Raw genomic sequence first — 23385 nt, forward strand, 5'->3', positions numbered from 1 at the left:
TGCACGTGCTGATTTTTATTTTTTAACAGTGACATCAATAGAGACACTTCATCTCCATGGGGGAAAAAAAGCATTTAAAATTTCTGCCATCTGTTGCTTATCACTTAAATTCTCAGAAATCATCTCACTTTAAACGTAAGATAAAAACATCAGTGGATTTTTAAACAGAATTCCTGTTTAAAGCGGTCCTAGCTCCAAATTTGCACTCAATTTAAGTCGTTGCAAAAAGGCAAAACGGCCTCTGCTTCTGTTCAGTGGTGCACTGTTGCTTCTTCAATAGCATTTAAGAGAAGGTATCAGCCTGCTAATTAAGCACACTTGAATAGTTGTTCAATGTGCCCTTTTTTTTAAACTGAGCTCCTGCCCCTCCAAAGGTCTCTGCACGGCCCTGCCCTGAAGCATAAGTCCATTTTTGAGGCATTGTTTTGCTTATTTAACCTCTGACCGGAGCTTTGAACGTCTGGATGGGGACCCCAAGAGCAATTTAGTTTTTTTCTCTTTGTCAATAAAATAATTTCTAAATACATTATCAAATATATATTTTTGTAAAAACAAATCACTTCATAGTGAAATTGTGTGTTTTTAAATTTATAATGACATAGAAATTATTACTAAAAAAAAAGTTTGCTCCACTGAGAGGGCCCCTTGGTGTCCCTGAAGCCCTAAGTGGCTGCTCAATTTGCTTCTGCCTTGGGCCGGCCCTGTTTCGTATGTAAATGGTGTTTTTTGTTGTCTGTCACGACTATAAAACAGTACACAGGTTTAAGTAATGGGCCATTGAATTTAAGTATCCCCACACATGAGCTTATATGAATTAAATGCCATCAATTTAAATCTCACACCATTTTAAATATGGAGATATTGAGCCTCGACAGCCCATAAACATGTGTATTTTACTCTATGACCAGTTGAGGTCGCTGCATTCTCTTCTTTCCCTGGCATGCACCCTCCTGCTGTTTCTCCATCTCTGAAAACCTTATCAGCTGAAGCCATCCGGCGCTTCTCGTTGACTATATGTATAAGAGTAAAACCCGGATTATTTAATTGTAGTGATAAAAAAAAATAGTTATTGATAATAAATGTTTGCGTGGCCTTTTTTTTTTAATTTCATTTTTTGTCATTTCACGTAAAATCTCTACCGCAGCAACGCCTCACGACTTCTCTTTCTCTCCCATCATCCTGTGCGGTGTGAGGGTTTCGTGCGCGCGCTGTCTGTGGTGCTGAAGCTGCGCGTGCCGTCCACAGGCGCATCCTTCCTTCCGCGAGACCAGAAAGCGGAATTCTGTTTCCGACGGTTGGGCCGTTTGCTAATTTCGGGATGCTTCCTCCCGCTTCTCTTCGCTCTTTTTCGCCTTTTTAACTCGCATTTATGATTTGAAGCGCCAGTGACAATCTTCAGACGCGCCTTCTGCCTCTGTTTCTTTCGTCTCTTTCGGGTTTTATTTTTTTTTATCGACGCTTCCAGTCAGTTCGGTGCCGCCTGCCTGCCCCGCCGATACCGCATCCTTTATGCACAGCACGCTGCTCCAGAGCTCCCCGAAGAAACACACCGAGCACAATGGCCCGCTCCAGCTGCGTCCACTGAGAGACATGGAAGCCAAACAACACCAGATAAAAAGCCTGAAAAGCTACCCGGAGTCTGGCGGTCGTAGCCTGGCAGCGGCCGCCGGAGCAGGAGGAGGCGGCGGTAGTGGAGGCGGTGGAGGAGGAGACGGCGGGTATCGAGCCGGCTCGGCCGAAACGGAGATGGAGCTGAAGATTCAGAAAGCCATCGACTTCAAAGCGGAGGGCCACCGCTGCTACAAGGAGAAGAAATTCCGGGAGGCGATAGGCAAGTACCACCGCGCGCTGCTCCAGCTGAAGGGGGTTCATGTTGTGGACGGGACGACGGGCTCCGAGGTCAACCTGCTGAGTCAAGCCGCGGCCAAGCTGACCGAGGAGCAGCGGAGAGCCGTGGAGAACACCGAGATCGAGTGCTACGACAGCCTGACAGGTGAGCGACGGCCGGCCCGGTGCTGCTGACGCGGTTGTTCGCTCCGGTTCACTGGGTTCATCATAGTAGGCTGAGTTATTTTTACAGACTTTCTTCCTGGCAGTGTGAGCAGAGGTGGACGGTAGCTTGTTGGATCCAGGAGCGAACAGCGTGTACTGATTCAACACAAGATGTCAGGCTCACCAACCAGTGCAAAGATTTTCCAGTCAAATCAGTTTTCATCCAGTGATAATCAGAATAAATTCGGTTCATGTGCCAACGATGAACATAACTGTTTAACACATGCACGGTTCATCATTTGATTAGAGCTCATTTGTGTGGTGATGGGTAATCGGTGTTTTTCAAAGCAACAAGTTGATGCAACTTCAGGACATACTGTCCTGCAACACACAGCTCTGTAGGTTAAAGGAAAACCACGAAGGGTCAGAAAATATGCGTGGCATTTTCTTATTGTACAGTTCAAACCATATATTTATATTCATCGCATAAACCTTTTTTTTTTTTTTTCGCTTACTGACTGAATCAAGTGAAACTTTCCCTGTTTGTTTGGTTAGCTAAGCAAAGTAACAAAATAATGCGAAAGAGAACTTTTCTGAAACTCAAAAGTTGCCATAGATGTTTGTCAGCATTTGGTAGAATTGCCTTTTAAACTTTAAGGCTTGGGTCAAATGCCTTGTGTATCCTTACCATGAGATTTGCACAATTATTTTCTGTCATTCTGGCCCATTCCTCCTGACAGAAATAGTGTAAATGGGTCCAATTTTTAGGCTGCCTCACTCTCATTTCTGTACATTTCTGTCCTCCCATTTTGGACGGAGATCTGGACCTTGTGACTCAAAACATGAATAAATGTTACACTTATATCACTTGTAGATAATTCAGTGATATACTTAAAGTGCTTGATAATATGCTCGAAATGCTGTGATGTTTCTCTGTTGTGAAACTATACACAGCTCTGGAAAAAATACAGAGGCTGCTGCAAAATTATCAGTTTCTCTGATTTTACTCTTGATAGGTATATGAGTAAAATGTGAGCCATTGTTAACATGTCTGAAATTCCAAGCAAAAATATTAGCAGAAAATGAAAAATGATCAAAGTAATAAAAAAAGAAGCTTTCAGACCTTGAATAACGCAATGACAACAAGTACATATGATTTATAAACAGTAATACCAATGTTTTAACTCAGGAAGACTTTAGATGTCAGTATTTGGTGCATAACCATGATGTTTTCAATGGCATTCAGTGCAGTGATTTTCCAGAGGTGAATTTTGCAAAATGCAGCTGTCCCTCTAATTTTCAGTCTAATCAGACCACAGGTTATGTATCTACAATGTGCATTTTTGTCCCTGAATGTTTACAAACTGCAATTTGGCTTTTGTCTAGTTTTCAGAGTAATGGCTTCCTTCACTGACACGTTCTATCAACTTTTAACAAACATGTTCACAGAATTTTTTTCCTTTTTTTGGGGGGGCTTAAACACACGTTCTGCAGAAAAGTTTCTACCACACAGAACCCTTTTCTTAACATTATGATGGCTAGAGATGTCTGTGCTGCCTAGTCTGTGGAGGAAGGTAAACAGATGAAAGTAGCACCTTTAGACAAATTACTCACGAGAAGAAGATAAATGTGTGAGGTGTGCTTCAAAAACAACCACAGGTTTGCCCTAAACTTAATTGTCTCAGATAAACACAGTCAGAACCTCATCAGCCATGTTATTATCAACAGGGGTTTACAAACGTTTTCTAACGTCTACTGAATGTAAACATCTGAATTTATGTAAAAGAAACAAAATAAATCTGTGATTATTTAACAAAAGGAATTAATTATAGTAATCCTAAGTGACCTTAAGAAAAAGCTAGCATGATTTGATGTCAGTAAGAAGAAGGTTATGTGTTTTATTATACAATGTGTGTATTATATCTAGTCTGAATTGACAATTAAAGTATAAATATTTTTTCCTTTATTGAACGTTGCATAAAATATTAATAAAAATTTATAGATGCACGGTAAATCAGTGTCAAGTAATGTCTTACTGCTTCTCCTTTTTTGTTTGTCCTTTTTTTTGCTCGTGTAAGACTTTAAAGTTGTTTAATAACTTTAAAATCTTAAAATGAAGTATTGCAAACAGAAGGAAATTATGTCTGATATTTATTATTCCTTGGTAAGCACATTTTGTTTTTATTCTTTTAAACATTTAAATATATTACATAAAAATGTTTAAATGCTCCTCATGTAGTAAATAATATAAAGTACTTAAGCAGAAAATATTATGTTACACAGCAAGTTGAATTTGTTATTGGCTTAACAGTTAACCATAAAACAAGTAGTATTGAATTTTAATTGTAAAAATAATAGAAATCAATTTTTTCAAAAGCGAATCTGTTAAATATTTTAAACAAATGTTTTATTGGTTGATACAACACAAATGGACATCCAAAAATTATATCTTCTAAAGTTATTGATTGTATTTTATCCTCAATATACTCTGAGTTTTGTGGTGTTTTTGTGTGCTACATAAAAATTATCACAAAGAAGAAGCATTGAGTAAACATGTTGCCAAACTGCTGCCAGGCTTTGGCAGCACCATCTGCCTCTTGATCAGTAGGTCTGATTAGATGTCCAAATCCAGAGCGAAGTGAGGACAATAGTGATCAGTTGTGTGCATTTCAGCAGATGTTTTAGTGTTTTTAGAACTGTATAAACGAAACTGAGCGAGGCGATGTTGTGTGGTGTTTCTATGCTAGGGTCTGTCCAGTCAGTTGGCCACGATGCACTGAAGGTCGCTTCCCCGATGCTGCATTCAGGGCCTGTCTGGTGCCTGTAGGGAGGCCGCTGTGATGTGAAAGGCTAGGAGAGGAAAAAAGAGAGGGGAGGGAGGGAAAGAGGAACTAGGAAAAAAAATGAGAGTAAGTCCAGGGAGTGGCAGGAGGGAAATTGTAGACTGAAAGAACTGACATCATTTAGTATGACTAGGGTGAAATAAAGCGCTGAGAAGAGGAATAGAGAATAGTGGGAAAATGAAGTGATAAGAGGAAAACGAGTGGTCAGCTTGCCCTTTATAATGCTGCATGTTTACCATGGCAACCATCACTACGATTGTTCCCTTTTTATTGTGTTGTTATTGCTCATTCCTTTTGTTCTCTGCTGACTCAAGTCTGAGTGAGCAAATGGACAATAACAGAAGAAGAACATCAGCCGAATGTTTCTCTGCCCTCGCAGAATCTATAAATGAGCAGAGCTGTATGGCACTGTGCGAAACCCACGAGTCATCACTACTTTACATTTCACTGCCAGGAAGTCAGACTATCTTATTTCTTCAACTGGATCAGTAACGTGTGTCAAAGGTCATTTATAGCCTAAATAGATCACAGTAAATAGTAAAAATCAAGAAATAAAATGCTGTTTTCTGCATACATAAGAGCAAGGTATTTCCCAAAGATAATTCAACTGGAAAACTCACAATGTAGGTCAAATGAAAATCCTAGATTTTATTTTTTTACTCTGTCGTCTGTCGATTGTTTGATAATAAGCATCTTGCGTGGTATGCTAAAATAATAAAGTACAAAAGGACTAGAGAGTAAAAACACATAAAAAGTCTAGCTTAATATTATTATTATAATAATATAATATCAAAATAATCAAATTTTAGGCAGCATGTAGTTTTTATGTTCTTGTGTCCCTGCACAAGTCAGCTCTCCCTCAGAGTGAGGGTGCACTAACATCAACCAGATATTAGTGTCTATATATTATAACACGTGTATGTACTCATAATCATATTCATAAGTGTTCTAGTACCACAGGACCTGATATGAGTGTGTGAAAAGCAACATCTTCTCTGCATTAGATAGTACCGCTCTCCATACAGTCATATTCAATAAATTAGAATATGTTTCTCAGATTAAAAGTACCTTTTGACAATAGCAATCTTTGTCGGCAAGGTAGCAAATCATGCAGCATTGCTAAGAGGAGGAAGATAACCACTTTTGGCTCAAGCAATTTAATGAAACATCCAAAAACCAACAGGAAGCTGAGTTCAACGTGTTTGCTAGCAGCAGCAGGAGATTGTAACAGTTAACTGCATCCATCTCTAGAGAAGCAGGCCAAGATGTGCAGGGACAACTACAATGAATATCACAGAGGTACTTATCACCAGTACATTGCCCTTCATGACCAGTTATTCTCTGTTGTTAAAATAGGTTAGTTAATTCCATAAATCAGCATAGTAATGCAGTTTTGGTCTCAGGAGGAAACTGTGCATTTATTTGGAGCTATTTTAGGATGTTGGAAAATACCCTCGGATACTATATGCAACTATGCAACCACAATGCAACGATGCATAGTGGTTGCAACTATGTCAGCAGGGCCTCATAATGTGTTTCACTAGTTTCTGTTATGTGAGAAAGTTCCACAACTCTGAAGAAATGTATTTGGCACCATCAATAGCACTGTTAGTTTGATTAACATGAAACAACAAATGCAACTTTTATTTAGCTTTCATATGAAAATACTGAACTTTTATTTAAATCATACAGGTTAAAATTGTTATGTAGCACTTTCTTTCCAGAAGTAGTTGTTAGGTTTAAGACGACTTTATCATAAAAGACAGAAGAATGAAAATTATCTTATGCGTTAAATAAATGTGTTTCTCCCGGCCCAACAAATACTGCATCTGCATATTTTTTTCTTTTATGTGCACAACTTAAAAACAATAAAAAAATTTTAAAAAGACAGACGTTAGAGAAGAGGTCAAGACATAACGAGTTGGTTCCATGGACTGCACTAAAAGTTTTACAAACTGTCATAAAATTGTGTGGGTTGTGTAAACAGAGTCAGAAATGGTATTAAATAACACAATTGTTAAGAATTTTTAGAGAAAACAACAATAACCTTTACAATATATATTTTTATGTTTAAAATACTTTTAAAAACTTGTTATGGCTCTCACACATTATAATTTAAACACTGGGCTTTGGTTGCAAGGTTGTGCCTGGTTTCCCAGAGTTCTGCTGCGTAGATGCTGCTTTCAATGGTCAGGAGGGAGGAGGTGCCAACTGAGTGGCTCCCCATCTTTGGCCCTGACGTATGACAGAAGGCCAGCAAGCAAACCACAACCTCTCACATGAGCAAAAGAGAATGCATGTCAGCAGCTGTGAGTGCAAGTACTGGTGTTCATGCAAGCACGTTTGTGTTTGTTTGTCTCTGCTTTCCCTGGCTGCTGGAAGAACAGCAGCTTGCCCAGGGGATGCAGAAAACGTGTGTGTGTGTGTGTGTGTGTGTGTGTGTGTGTGTGTGTGTGGGTGTGTGTGTGTGTGTGTGTGTGTGTGTGTGTGTGTGTGTGTGTGTGTGTGTGTGTGCGTGTGTGTGTGGGTGTGTGTGTGTGTGTGTGTGTGTGTATGGTCAGAGGGAAACAGGGTTGCCCCCATTACTGTTTGTTCTGCCATTCTTACCAAACCCATTGCTGACTCTGCTAATTTGTTGAAACACATTGTATATCTGTTCATGTCTGTGCCTGTTTTTCCAATGTTCTTGTTGTGGTCATGAGAAGGACATAATCTTCTTGTTGTCTCTGTGTGTCTGGCATTCAAAGGAAGAGAACAGATGTATTGACTCAGTCACATTAAAGGAAAAAAAACTGTTTGCTCTTTAGATAGTATGCTCAGGATAATAAAAAATGTGATTTAATTTAAAGTAGTTAAAGTCAGCCTCACCTCAATAGTAAAACATCTGAAGGCCATTTATTCATTAAATACATTTTACTGATGTCAATTCAGTAAAGAGTTTCCAATTCTAAAAAAAAATCCCAATTAGAGGAAAACATATTCATAGAAATTGGATTGAACGTTTTAAATTAGTTGAACTCTAGTGGAGAAATAGATCATCCTATTTCCTAACGACATTACAGATGGTGTTTTAATCCTTAAGGTAAAAAAGAAAAAAAGTTCTAATTTCTGTTCAACCAGGATCATATTTGTTAGCTGGTTGTAATGACTGTGCAAGAAACCCAGAGTGAGAATTAGTTCATTTTGCACAGTCATCAGATCATAGAAACAAATATACAGACTCTAGATATTCACTCATAAAGGAGACAAATCTATAAGAGTTTAATAAGTATTTCACAGAGTTTCCCATTCAAATTACTGTGGGTGTAGTAGTCCCCTACTTGAAGCCTGCAGCAGTACTTGAATGTGTGCGTACCTGACTCATGTTTGAAACTAGTTGTTGTGTGGCTTCATCTGAGCTGAAGTTTCAAAAGAAAGATGACATAAAAAGTGCCAGATTATTGCCAAATGATATGGGTTATAAAAGTTAACGTTTTCAGACTTGGCAGTTGAAAACTAATTAAGTGTTGTTGATAAGAGAGGTGTTGTTCACTGTTGTTGCCCTTTTGTTTTATTGTTTATTCATTTTTAATCAGGATTTTCTTTTTCTTTTTTGGTTATAGTCTTAATGGTGGACTCAATGCCATGTGTTATAGTCATGCAGGATTTATGTAGGAAGTTATTTCTGATTGGAATATGATTGCACTGTCATGTGCAAAAGGTTGTGGCAAAAGTTTATTATAAAAAATCAAATAAGAAAGATTTTTGGGACAACAAAATAGCTTCACCCAAAACTGTGCACACTTCATGTTTATTTTCTCTTACAAGGTGATAGGGGCGTTCTCATGTATGGGAAAGTCTATTGTTATCATTATAAAAGAATACAAATAGATCAGTCAGGGTAACTTTGTATTGACTTAAAATGACTCTCACCTAAAAGAAGACAAGCAAAGTCAGCAAAATGTCTCACTGCACTTTGAGGGTCACTTTTCCATATGAGTATTACTTGCTTGCTCTACACAACCCATGCACTTTCCTCCTGTAAGAGATTTTTCTCATGGCCATGTTGCCTTTTTCCACATTTCTGTGGACTACTGGAAGTAGTCACGAACTCACAAACTCAGAAATTCACCTTACGTGCGAGTGTGTGTGCATTGCGTTCCTACCAGCAGTTCGTTTTGTGAGCTTCTCAGTCAGTGATTGTCATCACAGTGCAGCTGTGATGACAATCTCCAGCACTATAAAATCATTCTCATTCAATGTGTTGGAACAAAAGCCTGTTGAGTGTATCCATCATTCTGTAGAGCAACTTGTTGACGCTAACACCACCTATGCATCCTTCAACTTGCATCAAACAGTTTTACAGATTACAAACGCTGTGAATGAGTCAAATGTACCTCCGAAAATATACAGCGAAGGAAACAGGGAGCACATTGCTGTGATACTTCTAAAAACGGTCATCATGATTTTTTCATTAACTACTGTTCACAGATCTCAGCCTTTGTTCCTCCTGACTGCTTCAATCTGTGCATGAGTCATAAATCAAAGCTCTGGGAGAGACTCAGCAGGAGGCGACATGTAAAACTGTTTGTTTCATAACACACCAGCCACCTTTTTGTTCCAGTCGTGCAGCTCAACGTCGCTCCCTATCCGTGATCATGATCCAGCAATTTCAAACTTGCATGCTAAGGTGAGGGAGCTCACAAATAAACTAAATGAGTCAAGTTTAAAAAAAAAGAAAAGATATGTCAGAATAATATTATTTTGGTTTTACGTGTGAGCAGTTGTAATCCATGCCCACGTTTAATTTTCTAAGATTAAGATAAAACTAATGGAGTTGATTAATAAATGTGGACAAGATCAAATATATTTAAGTCACTGAAAATGTTTTTGGTAGCCAGAGCAAAACTTATATTCTGTCTTTTATTACTGTAACAAAAAATGTGAAAGCGCGTATGCTTGTGTCACCTCTAGGCTACAAAACTTACATGGTACTCTCAGCTAGTGTATGGGGATTTTTTTTTTCTACATCAAAAGGTGATGGCATTAACAAGTTACATCAAGTTTAGCAAGCAAAGCTTAATGCTTAAATTTACTGTAGGTCTATAGCTTTGCCTGTAGTTTGTAAATTAACCCTAAAATGTCAGACATCTTGATTTTAAAGCCTGTAGCTTTCAAACCCTGCATATATGCCTGACAACAACAGCTGCAGAAAGATACAGCTGCTCAAGTTAGCAAATTTATTCTTTAAAGAATATCTCAAAGTTTGCGTAACCAGTTTCGGAAGGTCCATGGAAAGAAGCCTAATAATGGTTGTTCAACTTATCCATCTCAAAGACCGGTGAAGGACGTGGGGGGGTGCCTTCGAATAATCTCAGTGATGTGTAATACCAAAGACAGAGAGATTTTTACCCATCCGCACTGACACGCTGCTCGGAAAATATTCAATGCCTGCTGACAAAATACAGACTAAAAATGCCTCCTTGTCATCTCCTGCCAACTAAATCACCAGGGGATGTGGTGGAATGCTGAAGATAGAGACGGAAAGAGACTTTAGAGGGAGCAGATGAAGAGGAGAACTGCAAGATCGAGGGGTTAAGATGGGGAGAGATGTGGGTTGTCTGAGCAGCTGGGAGTAGGAGGACCTCTGCAGCAAGAGGAGAAGGAACGGAGGTGTCATGAGGCTGGGTTAGCTTGTGGGATGGCATGAGGTTTGGGTGGTGTTTTCCTTCCCCCTGTGCGGGTATTTCTGCCATTGGAGGGATGGCCAGAGCAGAGCTGTGACAATGTTGAGTGCCAGAGCTGCAGATGGCTCTCCCTCTACTGTACTAGTCCTCTGAGTTACCTCAGAGCTGGAAGACAGAGAGATTAAGAGAGCTGGGAAGAGGATGGAGGCTGTGACAAACTGGACAGCACTCATAAATTAGAAACAGTCAGCCTGCCTCTATGACCTCTAAGCAGTGAAAGATGAGTTTTCCAAAGCTGCTTTTTGTCAGTACTTATTACTCTGAAAGATTCGATAAAGATCCAAACTAATTTATATCACCTGCTCTGACAAGCCCCGATCGCTGCTGTCACGGGGGCAAAAAAAGATTTGGTTGTTTGTCAGAAAGACAAGATAGAGCAGAGTAGGTGAGTAAAAACAGAGAAGAAGAAGAGCTTGGAGTCTCGTTGGCGTGATGTCAATTAGACCAGAGGTCCCCAGATAGTGATCAGAATTTTAGATACAAATATAGACTGAAACTAGACTGAAGATAAAATATTATGTGCACAACTTGTCTAGACTATATGGCAGGAGCTACAAGCTTCCTGTCTCTACAGAAAAGAAAAAAGTGAAGAAGAAACTGCTCTGTTTCTCTGAAATGCTGATGCTTTCAAAGTCAATGAACTTCAACACTCAAACCTGTTTATATCTTGTACACTATGATCAGAGGCAGTGAAACGTATCAAACATCACAATGTGCTATTGGCAGATTTAAGACAAGTTATAAGTCAACTCAATACCACCAAAATCTACCATTAGAACACCGAAAATTAATATTAAAACAATCTATTTGGACAAGTACGCCTTCATACTGTTACAGTAAGACTGACCATCAGGACACTGGATTTCAGTCATTATTTTAATGAACTTATTGATGGATGGATTTGTAATATTACATCAGACCAATAAAATAAACGTTTTCCATAAAGAGCCGGAGGCTTGATGAAAAATATGTGAGGTACCAGCTTACAAGTCAATATTTTACTTTTAATGCTTCTGATTTCCCCATCACCGTTAAACATTAAGAACTGTTTTTCTTTCACTTCTTTCAGTGAAACTCCTGAAATACATTGAATAAACTACCAACTCTGTAAATGGCAAAACTCCAGCCATCTTAACATGACGACTTCTCAGGAATTTAGTTTGAAAACTTTTCCTGCGGCTGTGATGGGTTCTGTGTCCCCAACGTTCTTGGATTGTGAATTTCTATTTGGCATAGTGTGACATTTGTGTGGGATAATGTATAAAGTAAAAGTGTCTGTCAAAGCTTTTTTTAGTGCCCAGTTGAAAGTCCTGACATCAGCTTAGGGAGAACTGAGACATTTACCCTTTCCCTGACATCCTTGGAGTGAGAGTGAGGAAAATATCCGTCCTTCATAAGCCATCCGTAATGAGAATTTGCTCCAGCTATTTGCACACGTCTAAAACCCCAGCTGAACCAACGGGCTGCTTGTATTTTTCCAGCAGGGTTCCCTGATGATAACAAGCCCTGGTTGTCAAGTTGTTTGCTTGCTCTGTTCACTCTGTTCTGGCCTGACCTTGAATGCTTTAAAGCCTGCTCTGCTGGGACTTGACATTAAAAACTCGCCCTTGTTACATGCTGTTTGAGACAGCAGAGATGTGTAAATGATGTGTTTGGCCTGGTTTTCATATCCACGGTTTTTCTCTGTGGAAAGGGAGTGAAGACTGACGTAGCTAAACACAGGTCAACCCTCTTCATATGTGTTTCTCAATTCCAGTCCTCAGGTCCCCTCGCCCCGCATTTTTTTAGGCGTTCCCCTTCTGCCACACACCTGGTTTGAATCTGTGGGTGATATACATGCTTCTGCAGTACTTGATGACTGTAGAAGACGCCATGCAATCATCTGGATCAGCTGTTCTGAAATAGAGACACATCTAAACCTTACAGATCAGGGGGACTTGAGGACTGGAATTGAGAAGCACTGCATTAGTAAAAGATTTTGAAAACCAAGTGTCCTTTTCTGTCCACTACACAAATATGCGCTACTTTGTATTTCTCTACTAGATAAAATCCAGATGGAATTTGTTTCATTTTGTGATTATAGAGCTAAAAGTTAAAATGATCATAAATTAGATGAGTTGTAGTAATCAGTGCTACTGTTGATTCTGCTTTATAAAACTTTGGCTTTGTGTTCCTCCTTCATGTGTAAATGTTGAAACGGGTTAATAAGGGGGCCGTGGATGTGAGAATGTTATTTTTTTATGTTTGGCTTCATGGTAATCTGTTATGACAGATGACTTCCTGTTATGACATTTTTTTTTCATCAACATATACATTTTTTTAAACTGTCACCTGATAAATTAACAACAAAGATATGGATCCTCTCGGGGATGAAGCAGCAACGTGTTGCAAACTGTGTCTGTTGCACAGTGCAGCCTTTTAGGTGTGCAACCTAAAAGGCTTCACAAAAGAAAATAAATATTTTAAAATCTTGAGCTTGTTATGAATCAGAGGTGCTTCAGATGAAAAGTCAACAGTTCAACTTAAAAATAGTGAAGTTACCAGGCTGTGGGTGGGCACTGTTTCACATCTAAAATTATCCTGCATCTGTTAAACATGGAGATGGTGGGATAAATGTAGCATCCAGCTGTTACCATCATGCTTTTTTTCTTACTCAAATAACAAATTATTTTTTAAATTAATTTTTATTTCATTAGATATGTATAATGTATTATTGTCTCACATTATACATGATGATGTTTTATTTCTGCACAGCCAGTTCTTCATACATCTTAGTGATGAGAGTTTTTTCCCCTCAAAACTTAAACTGGTTGCTTAACCATGGATTAAACATTTTCACTTTTTAAGTACACTGTAATAAATTTATAGTAAGACTGTAATAGAATTACAGTAACTTACTGGCAACACTGCTGCTAGTAAGTTATTGTAAACTCTTCAGTGAGTTTTGTGACACTGCTGGTTGGAAATGTTAATTATAGTCATACAGAAGCCAAAGAATGAACGATTCTGATACTATTAAAGTCTGATTGCTCTTTTTGTTGTTGGTTTTTTAATATATGACAATTGGAAACATCAAAACATGTAGATTTCATTAAGAAACCATACATGACACTTGTCAGTGTGTTATTTCTATGAAGCTACAATAAACTGTATTCACAAATATTTATACAGGAAGCATTTCTTCGTTTAAATTAGCTTTCCTCCATTCTTAGAAACGGCTCTGAGGCATATAGGCAGGGAGCCAACACAGTTGTTTGCCAACATGAAACAATAGTTTCTGCAGGATAAGGACATTATCTGATCTGATTCCTGCCACATTGGAATTTTTAAATTATTCTTTTATTCTTTCTTTCCTTAAAGATAGAGAAGCGCTTCCCAAAACTGAATTCAAAGACAGTCTCTTTTGTATATTCAAAAAGAGAGAACATCTTCCGCACATTTATCCCGACTCCTTTCCCGACTCATTTCCACCTTTTTCACCGTTTTCTCGTGTCTTAGACTACTCTAGAATAAACTGTGAGTAAAGTCAATTACTTCCAACCCACTGGATCACCTTTATCAGCTTGTACCTGGATTTACTGTCAGTGGAGGCACGCTTGAATTAAAATATTTCTTTGGATTCTGACTGCAAGCTCAGCAATGGCTCCCCTGCAGAGCCTGCTTTCCCCCCTTCTGCTCAGTGTGGATGAGCATGAGCAAGCATTTCCCCTCCTGGCCACCTATGTTATCTGTAAATAGATGCAGAATGTTCATACATGACTAAACAGTTCATTTTAATGAGTGCTTAATCCGATTAGAAAACCGCTATAATTTCTCACAGCCAGCAGTGTTGTGCTTCTGAAGGTTAAAGTTGTTTTTCGTCACAACAGACGGTGGCACTGATTAGTGTAAACATAAAAGGCTAAAACTTAAGACTGAGTGTTTAAGAAGTTACCTGATGTTTGCCATTTACACCTTTTAAAAATTATACTTTTTTTTTTTTTTTTAAGCAAAGAGTAACTTTGATACCCAAAAGTTTCTGGCACAATTTCATCAACTCCCACAGTGTGCAGAGAGAATCTGAGGTCTGGTGAGGTGAAAGCTCCAGCAACACGCAAAGCAGAAAACAACTTCATTTGCAAAGCAACACATTTTGGCTTGTGATCGAGGCAACAATCCTTAGTTTCCCCTAGTTTGTTTTTAGAAACGCAAGAAATTATTAAAGCCAAAAAGAGTTGAACATTTTAACAAAATTAACCAATCACTCTAATTTTTCTTGCAAATTCTCTTTCTGGATCCTTTGGGTTTGAAAACAGCAACAGGCAGAAACATCTGATCTGCTGATAGCGAAACAAAAGTCTGCAGAGTTTCCACAGATGACATCACCAGTCAGATAATGGCTGCAATAAAATTATATCAGTGTCAGGGAGTAAAATATGGTCAATATCTCTTATGCTATATGTAACTCCATTTATGTGCCATTAGGAAGTCTGTTTTTACTCATGCAACAAGAATTATGACAATCTTTCTTGATTCTTTTTTGGCCACTTTGATAAAGGTCTATACTTGCCAAAATAATCCTAATGGAGCTGCATAAGCTGCCTTTCATTTTATCTCTAAGCCATAAAAAACAGACAAGAACATATAACCAAAACCTAAAATAAGAAGCATTGAATATTAAAATATTTTATCTCGTTGACGTCGTCCAGACCAATAGCTTCCTCCGGCGTATAAATATTTAAGTAGGTGAGCATTAATCCTGAGCAACTATTTGAGGAGAGTGGAACAATGCGACAAGATGGTTAGCCGAAAACATGAGACCAACCTGCACCTGGACACTTCTAATGCATAATGAGAGCTTCAGAACCAGAACAAGAAAACCAGAACAAGAAAAAATGCATGTCTGCTGCTTCGGGATCTGCCCTCTCCCTGCAGCACTGTCGCACACTTAACAAGAGTTCTACAAAAATGTTGAAAGCAGCTAAGTTTAGTAACTTTGCTCATTTAAATGCCTCCCTGTTTGCCATGTATGTCCTACAGAATAATCGGACTGCTCTATTTCTCTAATCTCCTAGGACTGGTGATGCACTGTGGGTAAACTCTGCAAACGTATTTGATGGAGCAGCAGTTCTTATTCAGAATGGGTTTTATCAGCAAGCCAACAATTTCCTGAGCAGCCATGACAGATACAGCGTCAGCATCTACAGCAATTCCCTATGGGATCAATAAAGTATTTCGAATTGAATTGAATTGAATTGAATCGAATCGAATTGAATGGAATCTGGTTCAACAGAGGGTGAAAAAGGAAAGGAAGGCTGCTAAAATGATGTGCTGCCGGTAAAAGCTTTGTCAGAGCTGAGGAGAGTTGTGAACTGTGACCCTTATCCATCTCAATAACAACTAAAGACATTTGCAAAAACCGCTTTGGGTGGAGCTATTCTTAGAGAAAGACCAACTGTGACGTCAGCTGCACATGTGCGTGGCAGTTTCACAATGATGCACGCTTCGTTTGACTCTGTAACTAAATCTGTTGCAGCAGTGTGGCATTTATAAAGGATAGAGGCCACCATGCAGGATAAAGGTTGGAGATGAACTTTGCTCTGAAGTTAACACAGAGGAGCTGTAAGTGCCAGAGTGAGTGATGGGGCTCTCCTCCTACTATTATCTTCCAGCAGAACTAATTACAAGGTGATGGACAGCAGACTAATCACCAGGGCCACCAGTGGCTTCAAATTAGACAGAGGGTGATGTCAGGCCTGCTGTTAAGATGGAGGTGAGGCGAGGCCGAGGGAAGGACGCAGGTCCACGGAGAGTACATGACGAGATGCAGGGACTGGAAATTAGTCAGGATTGAAACATCCTGAGCTGGGGAGCAGAAACAGAAGAGATGAAAAACCGTCAGTTTCTGGATTTTGTTGTCTCTGCCCTCCATCCTTTGTCTTGCTTGTCTTCAGTTTGTTTTGTTTTTTTTGTTCTGTTTATCTGTTATTTCAAACAGTCTTTGACATTGATTCATGCTTCAGGCAGCCAGTGGGGCTCCTGAACTCATTCAACTTTACTTGCTTCTTGTTTTATCTTTTTATCCAAAAAGAAACTGATGTATGGCGTCTCGAAGACGCAATCTTTTCACAGATACTTTCACTTTTCTCTTTTGAATTTCTTATTTATGCTGAAACATTTTTTACTCCAAATTTCAAATCTTTTCATCCTACATATTTCCCTTCCTTGAATCCATTCCCTCAGCCTGACTAGAAGAGTTTAAAGGACACACAGACGTCAACATCGCTTTCTCTCAGTTAGTCCATTAACCATAATGAACTCTTAGAATGTGCTAATTCTCTTCCAAGGGAAATGAGTTAGTTTTTTGTTTCTCCAGAGCTTTTTGTCAGTAAAACTTTTGTTAAAAACCACAAAGGAGGTCAGTTATTTCCCATCTTTCGCTCTATGTCGGTCGTGGCAAATGGATGGTCTGGCAGGTTTTTCCTCTCCACTGTCGCTCCATGCATACTCAGTCAGAGTATTCATGTTGCTGTAAAGTCAACAACGCAATTGTCTCCTGTTGCTATTTGTCCAAGAGGAGTAAACGAGGCAAGTCAGTGTCTCAATGCAATCTGTTGGGTTTCCTTAGATAGAAACTTTTTAAATTTGAATGATATGCTTAACTTTTATGCATTGTCTGTAACTTAACTAGGAATTAGTGTAATCTGTGCGTGATTGGATTGACTTTTTCGTAAGATGCCTTGAGACGACATCTTGCGAATTTGCACTGAAGTGAAAATGAAATGAAACCTTTTTCTCTCTGTGAAAAGTAGCCGTTATCACCTGCTGCCACGCGTCTCGTACAATAGCAGACACAGTCATGTCTTTCACAGTGACAGAGACATTGTGGCTCCTGTGAAATCGCTCTGCTATGTTTACTGGGCCTGTGTCCCTGCCAGGCCTGGTCCGATGATCCCATCATTATCATATCCTTAATGCATCCCGCCACACTCTACATTTCCTCTGGCATTCCATCCATCTGCCTAATGGGCCAACTGGGTGCGGCCAGTCAGTCATCACTTGTGCAATCTGTGGCTTGTGTTTGTTTGTCCTGCCTCTGATCTCTACAGCCATCCTGAAGTCACCTGCTTTTGTCCAGATTTTGTAGCTGAGTCCATATTTTAGCTGAACCACGCTGGCACGGGTGGACGTTTTCACGGTTTCATTGCGCGTTTGTATCACTTGTCACTGCTTGTATGCGCTGTAGGTGTGTGTTGGTTGTATATCAGTGTGTCAGTGTGAGTGAAACCTCTAAGTCAGCCATTAAAACCATTACAGGCTGTAACTGAATCCTCTGAAAGCTCAGCTCCCCGTCGCTGCTGCGGGAAGATGATGGATGGGAGTGCAGCGAGGAGCGGCCTGGTGATTGCTGGATGGTGATAAAAACAAACAGAGCGGTGGAGTGTGTGAGGAGGCATCCAGGACAGGTAGAGGGCGTGTGAGGTGAGTCCCGCTGTAGTAAATGTGAGCAGGCTTTATGTTCACTAAAGAGGGAAAACATCTTTGACCTTCCTGCTCTGCTCCTGGCTGAGTCATCAGCCTCTCTGGAAATAAGAAGTGTCAGGTTTTCTTTATGTTCCGGTTATTATTAAAGCCGTGCGTGCGCGCGTGTGTGTGTGAACTTATGTGTGCTGCTATTTGTTTGAAAACAACAACTGCCTCAAATGTGCCAGAGTACTGTAAAAAAGTCTTAAATTATTCCTTTTTTTTTTTTTATTCTGCCTCCAATGAGTCCAATGTTCTTGGATTTTTTTAAAAAGATTTTCTTATCTTTTGGGTCCTACATAGTTAGACGTTAGTTGTGTTTTCACTCATTTTGTCCAGTTCCAGCTAAAGTCAATGTCAAAATCAAACTGGATTTGATGTTAACCACTTTCATGGACATGATGTGTGGACGCTTTTCTCCAGCTTTTGACAGTAAATCTGGTTCAATTTGCTTAAATGATTCACCTTTCAGCAGGACAATGACCCAAACATACAGTCAGAACTGCAGTGAAAATACTCACATCAACGAATATCGATGTGGTAGAATGTCTTTGTCAAAGTCCAGACCTAAACCCAGGTTTTATATAGAAAAGTGGGGATTTTTTTCAGTCTCTCTGGTTGTGCAATTTTGATAAATATCCCCCTAAATCTAAGACCTCCTTGGTAGCAACTGCAGCCTAAATCCAAACCTAACTTTCCAGAATCTATTTAGAGAAAAGCGCTCACGCTGACGTATCATTTTCTCTTTAATTATGCTTTACGGCTCTGTCACATAAAATCTCACCGAGGTCTGTAGTTTTACACAACATAAAATGTGGGAAAAGTTAAGAAGTTTCAATACTGCAAAAGTCTCCTTCATTTCATTAAAAAAAAATCCACAAACTGTTTCAAAATGAGGGTGCTGGGTTGCGCGACTCTGCTCCCCTTCACCTAGTCGCCTCCACAGGTGTCACCTCCTCTCCCCTGCTTTAACCCCAGCCTCCCGCACATCGTCTCTCACTCCTGACTCATCCTGCCTCTAAGCGTCCTAACTCATGATTTTAACAGACGTGTCAAGGACAAAAAGGAGAAAAGGGGGAAGATGGGTGGGACTGCTGTACGGGGACACTACAGTGAAAATGGAGGAAGTACAAGTGGGATTTTCATTTTCCATCTTTTTTACGTCTCGTCAGATTAATTGGCAGAGACAGAGGGAGCGGTGGAGGGAAGCTGCCGGAAGTGAAAGCTTGTGTGGTTGTGACCAGCGGAGGATTTCTGAGCCATCAGCAGCGTTTAAGAGCTCTGATGGACTGAAAGCCGTGTTTGACTTTTCTCGTGTCTCTTTCATAATAAAGTTACTCTGGCCTGAGCTGATCTGAGAACTGCTGAGAATTGCTAGTTTGATTTGGAGGGCTGATGACTACAGTAAAACACGGCATGTCATAATTCACTGAGCACGTCCTCTTCTTCTTCTCTGTTTTTATTTCCTGGTGCCAGACTCTGACACTGTGACACGAGACAAAAAGCCTCCTCACTGTCTGCATCGTCTTGTAGCTGCAGTTTCACTCCTCTCCTCTGTTCTGTTCTGCATGACAAGTTCAGTAAAAACAATAAATAAAAGAGACACCAAGCTCCTGCCTGGGGGCTCAAATTGCTTGCATGATTCTTTTCTCTTTTCCATGCTCTCTAAGACATCACTATTTATAGTCACCGCCACCCAGAGGATGAACTGAAGAGGAGAAGTTTACTGTGGTACAGCCGTGCAGGCTGGGAGGAACTCGTTGTTTAATTGCTCCAAAGTAATCGTTTGATTCAGGTTTTTTTTTTTTTTGTTCCTGTCTTGTGCTCTTCCTGCAGCCTGCCTGTTACAATCTGACCTGGTGAACTACGAGAGAGTGAAGGAGTACTGTCTGAAGGTGCTGAGCCACCAGAGGGACCACTTTAAAGCCATGTACCGGGCCGGCATTGCCTTCTATCACCTGGGGGATTATGAATGTGCGTTACGCTACCTGCGCGATGCTAAGAACCGCGAACCTGCAGGTGAGTCTGAATTACGCTAAGTAGACTGATTTATGGGAGCATAATCAAGAATAAATGCAGAGAAAAATACAAATAATAATCAAAATATTTATCCATTCCTAACCGCCGTTAGGAATGGATAAATATTTATCAACATGTGAAATAAGGAAAGATCTGATATAATGTGTATTTTTTTATTACTGGCATCCTGACAGATTGATAGAGTTAACTGCATTGGGGGGAAACAGCCTGGATTTAGACATTAAAGCTGATGTTCTTGCTCTCATGCATCATGTTTTCCGTCCGTTTCAGACACCAACGTGCTTAGATACATCCAGCTGACAGAGATGAAGATGAGCAAGAGTGGACAGCGAGAACGGGAAAGCGGCAAAGAGACCCAGGGCTAATCCCGTCCAGCTTCCTGGCCCTCCTGTTCCCTTTGACCCTTTTGGCAATCCTGCTGACCCCTTCCTCTCTCCTCCTCTCTCCCCCTCCTCCTCCTCTTTCTCTTCCTCCTCCGACTCCTGACAGCAGCACAGACGGAACAGACCCAACCACCCAGCTGGTGACACACAAACGGGGCACATATCAACAACTGTCTGCTACTTTCTCCTCTTCTCTCCTCTCGGTTTCTCCCTCGGGGGCTTTGGCTTCTCTCCCTGGACACAATCAGCAGCCTAACACGAAGAAAATCAACAACAAAAACAAACGAGAGACAAAACTGTAATATACTCATAGAAACCGTCCTTGTGCCGGAGTGAAAAAGGAGCTTCAAAGACCCGCACATGAACCATGAACATTTGGTTGGTTTAGTACACGTTCAAAGAGCAGAACATGCTTTTACTTCCTGCTTTCTTGCTCCTCTCTCTTTTTTCTCTCTGCCTTGTTTCTCCACGACCCCAAATTCTCCAGGAGAGCTTTTGGGCTCGGGAAGCTGGACCACACTGGCAGGAGGGCAGGGGTCTGTGTGCAGGGAGACAGCGTGAAGCATGACGGTTGTGAGACATATCAAGATCGCATCCCATTCTGATTGTACACCACGACCGAACAGAGCCCACTTCAGACCGGCTGGCGACAAGAAGCTGCCTCTGTTCCCGATCTGTCATTTCTCTGCCCGACCTCTCTGCCATGCATCTCACTTTCTAGACTGTTCTTTCAATTCAAGGGCTAATTCAAGTGTTTGTAACTCCTTGGTTAGGGTTTTTAGTTTTGCCGTCACGGTCAGTCGTACGTGAAATGTTTGTTTGCAGCACAGAGGCAAAATTCTCACGCGGTTCTGGCTGTTGTCCGGTCCGCTGTTGTGGCGAGAGGAAGAAACAGTGCAGTGTGTCTTGAATCTGTTGTCCGAAGCCTCTCGCGGATCGCGTGACGTGGCTGTCATGTTGGAGAGATTGCGCGAGGCCTTCCTCTTTCTCCCGGTTCTCCATGAATGATGTCACGACGGAAAACAGCCAATGAGCTCAGGCTGAGCTCAGGAGCTTCATCAAACCCGGGTCGGCTCGTTGGACTCGCATTTCCAAACGGCCCGACCTTTTCCCGCTAACGCCGAGCCTTCCCGGTGGTTGCTGAGACACTGAGGAGACTCCGGGCAGCGTTAGTGCAGGGAAAACACTCTCAATCATCGGTCCCAACCACAGCGCCGAGGCACTCCGCTGTCCAAGAAGAGAGCCATTTGAGATTCCTCCTGCTTTCAGTTTGCGTCGTGCTGATAGACAAACGCGGCTGTGAGGGCATGCGACATTAGCATCCGAAACTACTGACGGTATAAGTTAGTGCGTATCCATTACTGGCTGTCAAAACTCTGCCGCTTGCTTCTGTTGTGGCTCATGAAGCTGAATCATTGATATCGCTTTTTTTTTCTTTTTCTGATAGCTTTTCTGCAGGTTTAAATCGTCCGGCGCGGTTCCGGCCAGGGGCTCAATCGATCATATGTGAAAGCATGACCTGAATTCCTCTCCTCTCTGGGGCGGTGGAACCCAGATTTCCTCGTTCCTTTTGTGCAAGCCCACGCTCCGCATGCAAAGCGTGGCTCTTGAGAGTTATTTGAGAAGTCTTTTTTGTTTTTGTTTTTTTTGACTGGGAGTTTATTGGCCCTGTTGCGTTCTGTCATGGCATGCTGCCACTAAAATGCTTGCTCATGCAATCTGCGTAGCTCTTCTCTGAACTGAGAGGGTTGTGACTGTGATCACAGTAAAAGAGGTATGAAATATCTCTGGATAGAGCTTGTTGTTAATTTACAAAGGTGGAGGATTGTTGCTCTGAAAGCTAAATGATTAAATCGGAAGCTGGGAAGGACAATGCCCTCCCAGTTTGATTTATTGGCCAGGTACGAGTTCGAGAAGGACCCACAGTAAGTGTGTCAGTGGCACTCTGGAGAGACGGTACATGGAGGCTCCGGGGGAAGTAGGCCATCGTCGGCTCGAGTTAAGCAGTTGCAGCCCCTTGCAGAAGATGCAGCAAGGTTCAAATCACATTTATCATTCATGACTACATGATGGGGATTTATGACCATGTCCACAAAAACAGAGCTGCAGCTGAGGCATCTCGCCGTCGATGAAACGTCCTCCTTAAGGAGTCTGACAGCCGGAATTCACTTTCAACCATAAGAAGGGAAAAAAAAACCCAGCTGTTTCAATGCTGTAAACTTTAACATGATGACATAATAATAGTATTACACACAGCCTTGCAAAAGTATTCATACCTCTTGTAATTATGCTCATTTTCTGCACAGAGTTCAGTGTATTTTCTGTGATAGTCCAACACAAACTAGAGTATAGTTCTGAAGCGGAATCGGGACTTCTTAAAGTTTTCTTTTACTATCGGCTTTCTTCTTGATGTTCTCTAAAGATCAGATTTGTGGAGAGCGTGACTTGTTAACAGAGTTCCTCGGTCTCCATGATGCTGTTTGTTCAATTAACGCCCTTCAATGAACCGCTAGCGTAGGATTTCTCTTTCGTGTTAGCCAAAAGACCACAAGCCATTTCTCCCCCAAAAGCTCGACTCTCATGTTTGCTTTTGTTGTATTTACCCAGAATGCCCTGCACTGGAGTCCACTTCCTGCTTTTGAATCGGTCTCCACACATGCATTCGAACTGCTCCAGAGTTCACTTCAACTGAACCGAGATCCAGGTTTGTAGGCTGACCAGAGTTTGATTGCACATTCGCACCTCCCCAAACAAACGGGACTTTCTGGACAAGCGACCTGGAGTTTGATTGAAGCAGACTGAACTGGGCTGGTGTGAATGCACCCACAAAACGAATACTTTTTAGATCACAGTGAAGCCAGGCTGGCAGGATGTGAAGGACAGAGCGAGGGCCAGATT

The 23385-nt window shown here is 40.9% G+C and overlaps 1 protein-coding gene across 1 annotated transcript in view; it reads left to right on the forward strand.

Annotated features, from left to right (window-relative positions):
- The first annotated feature begins 1012 nt into the window (after positions 1–1012).
- The window catches only part of ttc9b (tetratricopeptide repeat domain 9B), a 23021-nt gene continuing 648 nt past the window's right edge, over positions 1013–23385 (forward strand). Inside the window, exons 1-3 of the mRNA XM_055045561.1 lie at positions 1013–1993; positions 19901–20083; positions 20375–23385. The exon at positions 20375–23385 is cut by the window's right edge and continues 648 nt beyond it. Of these exons, the coding sequence (XP_054901536.1) occupies positions 1510–1993; positions 19901–20083; positions 20375–20469 (762 nt within the window). The 5' untranslated portion in view covers positions 1013–1509 and the 3' untranslated portion in view covers positions 20470–23385. The remainder of the gene's footprint in view (positions 1994–19900; positions 20084–20374) is intronic.

This window comes from Poeciliopsis prolifica, unplaced genomic scaffold (assembly GCF_027474105.1).
Source record: "Poeciliopsis prolifica strain line A6 unplaced genomic scaffold, Auburn_PproV2 SCAFFOLD022, whole genome shotgun sequence".
In the NCBI taxonomy this organism is placed as follows: domain Eukaryota; kingdom Metazoa; phylum Chordata; class Actinopteri; order Cyprinodontiformes; family Poeciliidae; genus Poeciliopsis; species Poeciliopsis prolifica.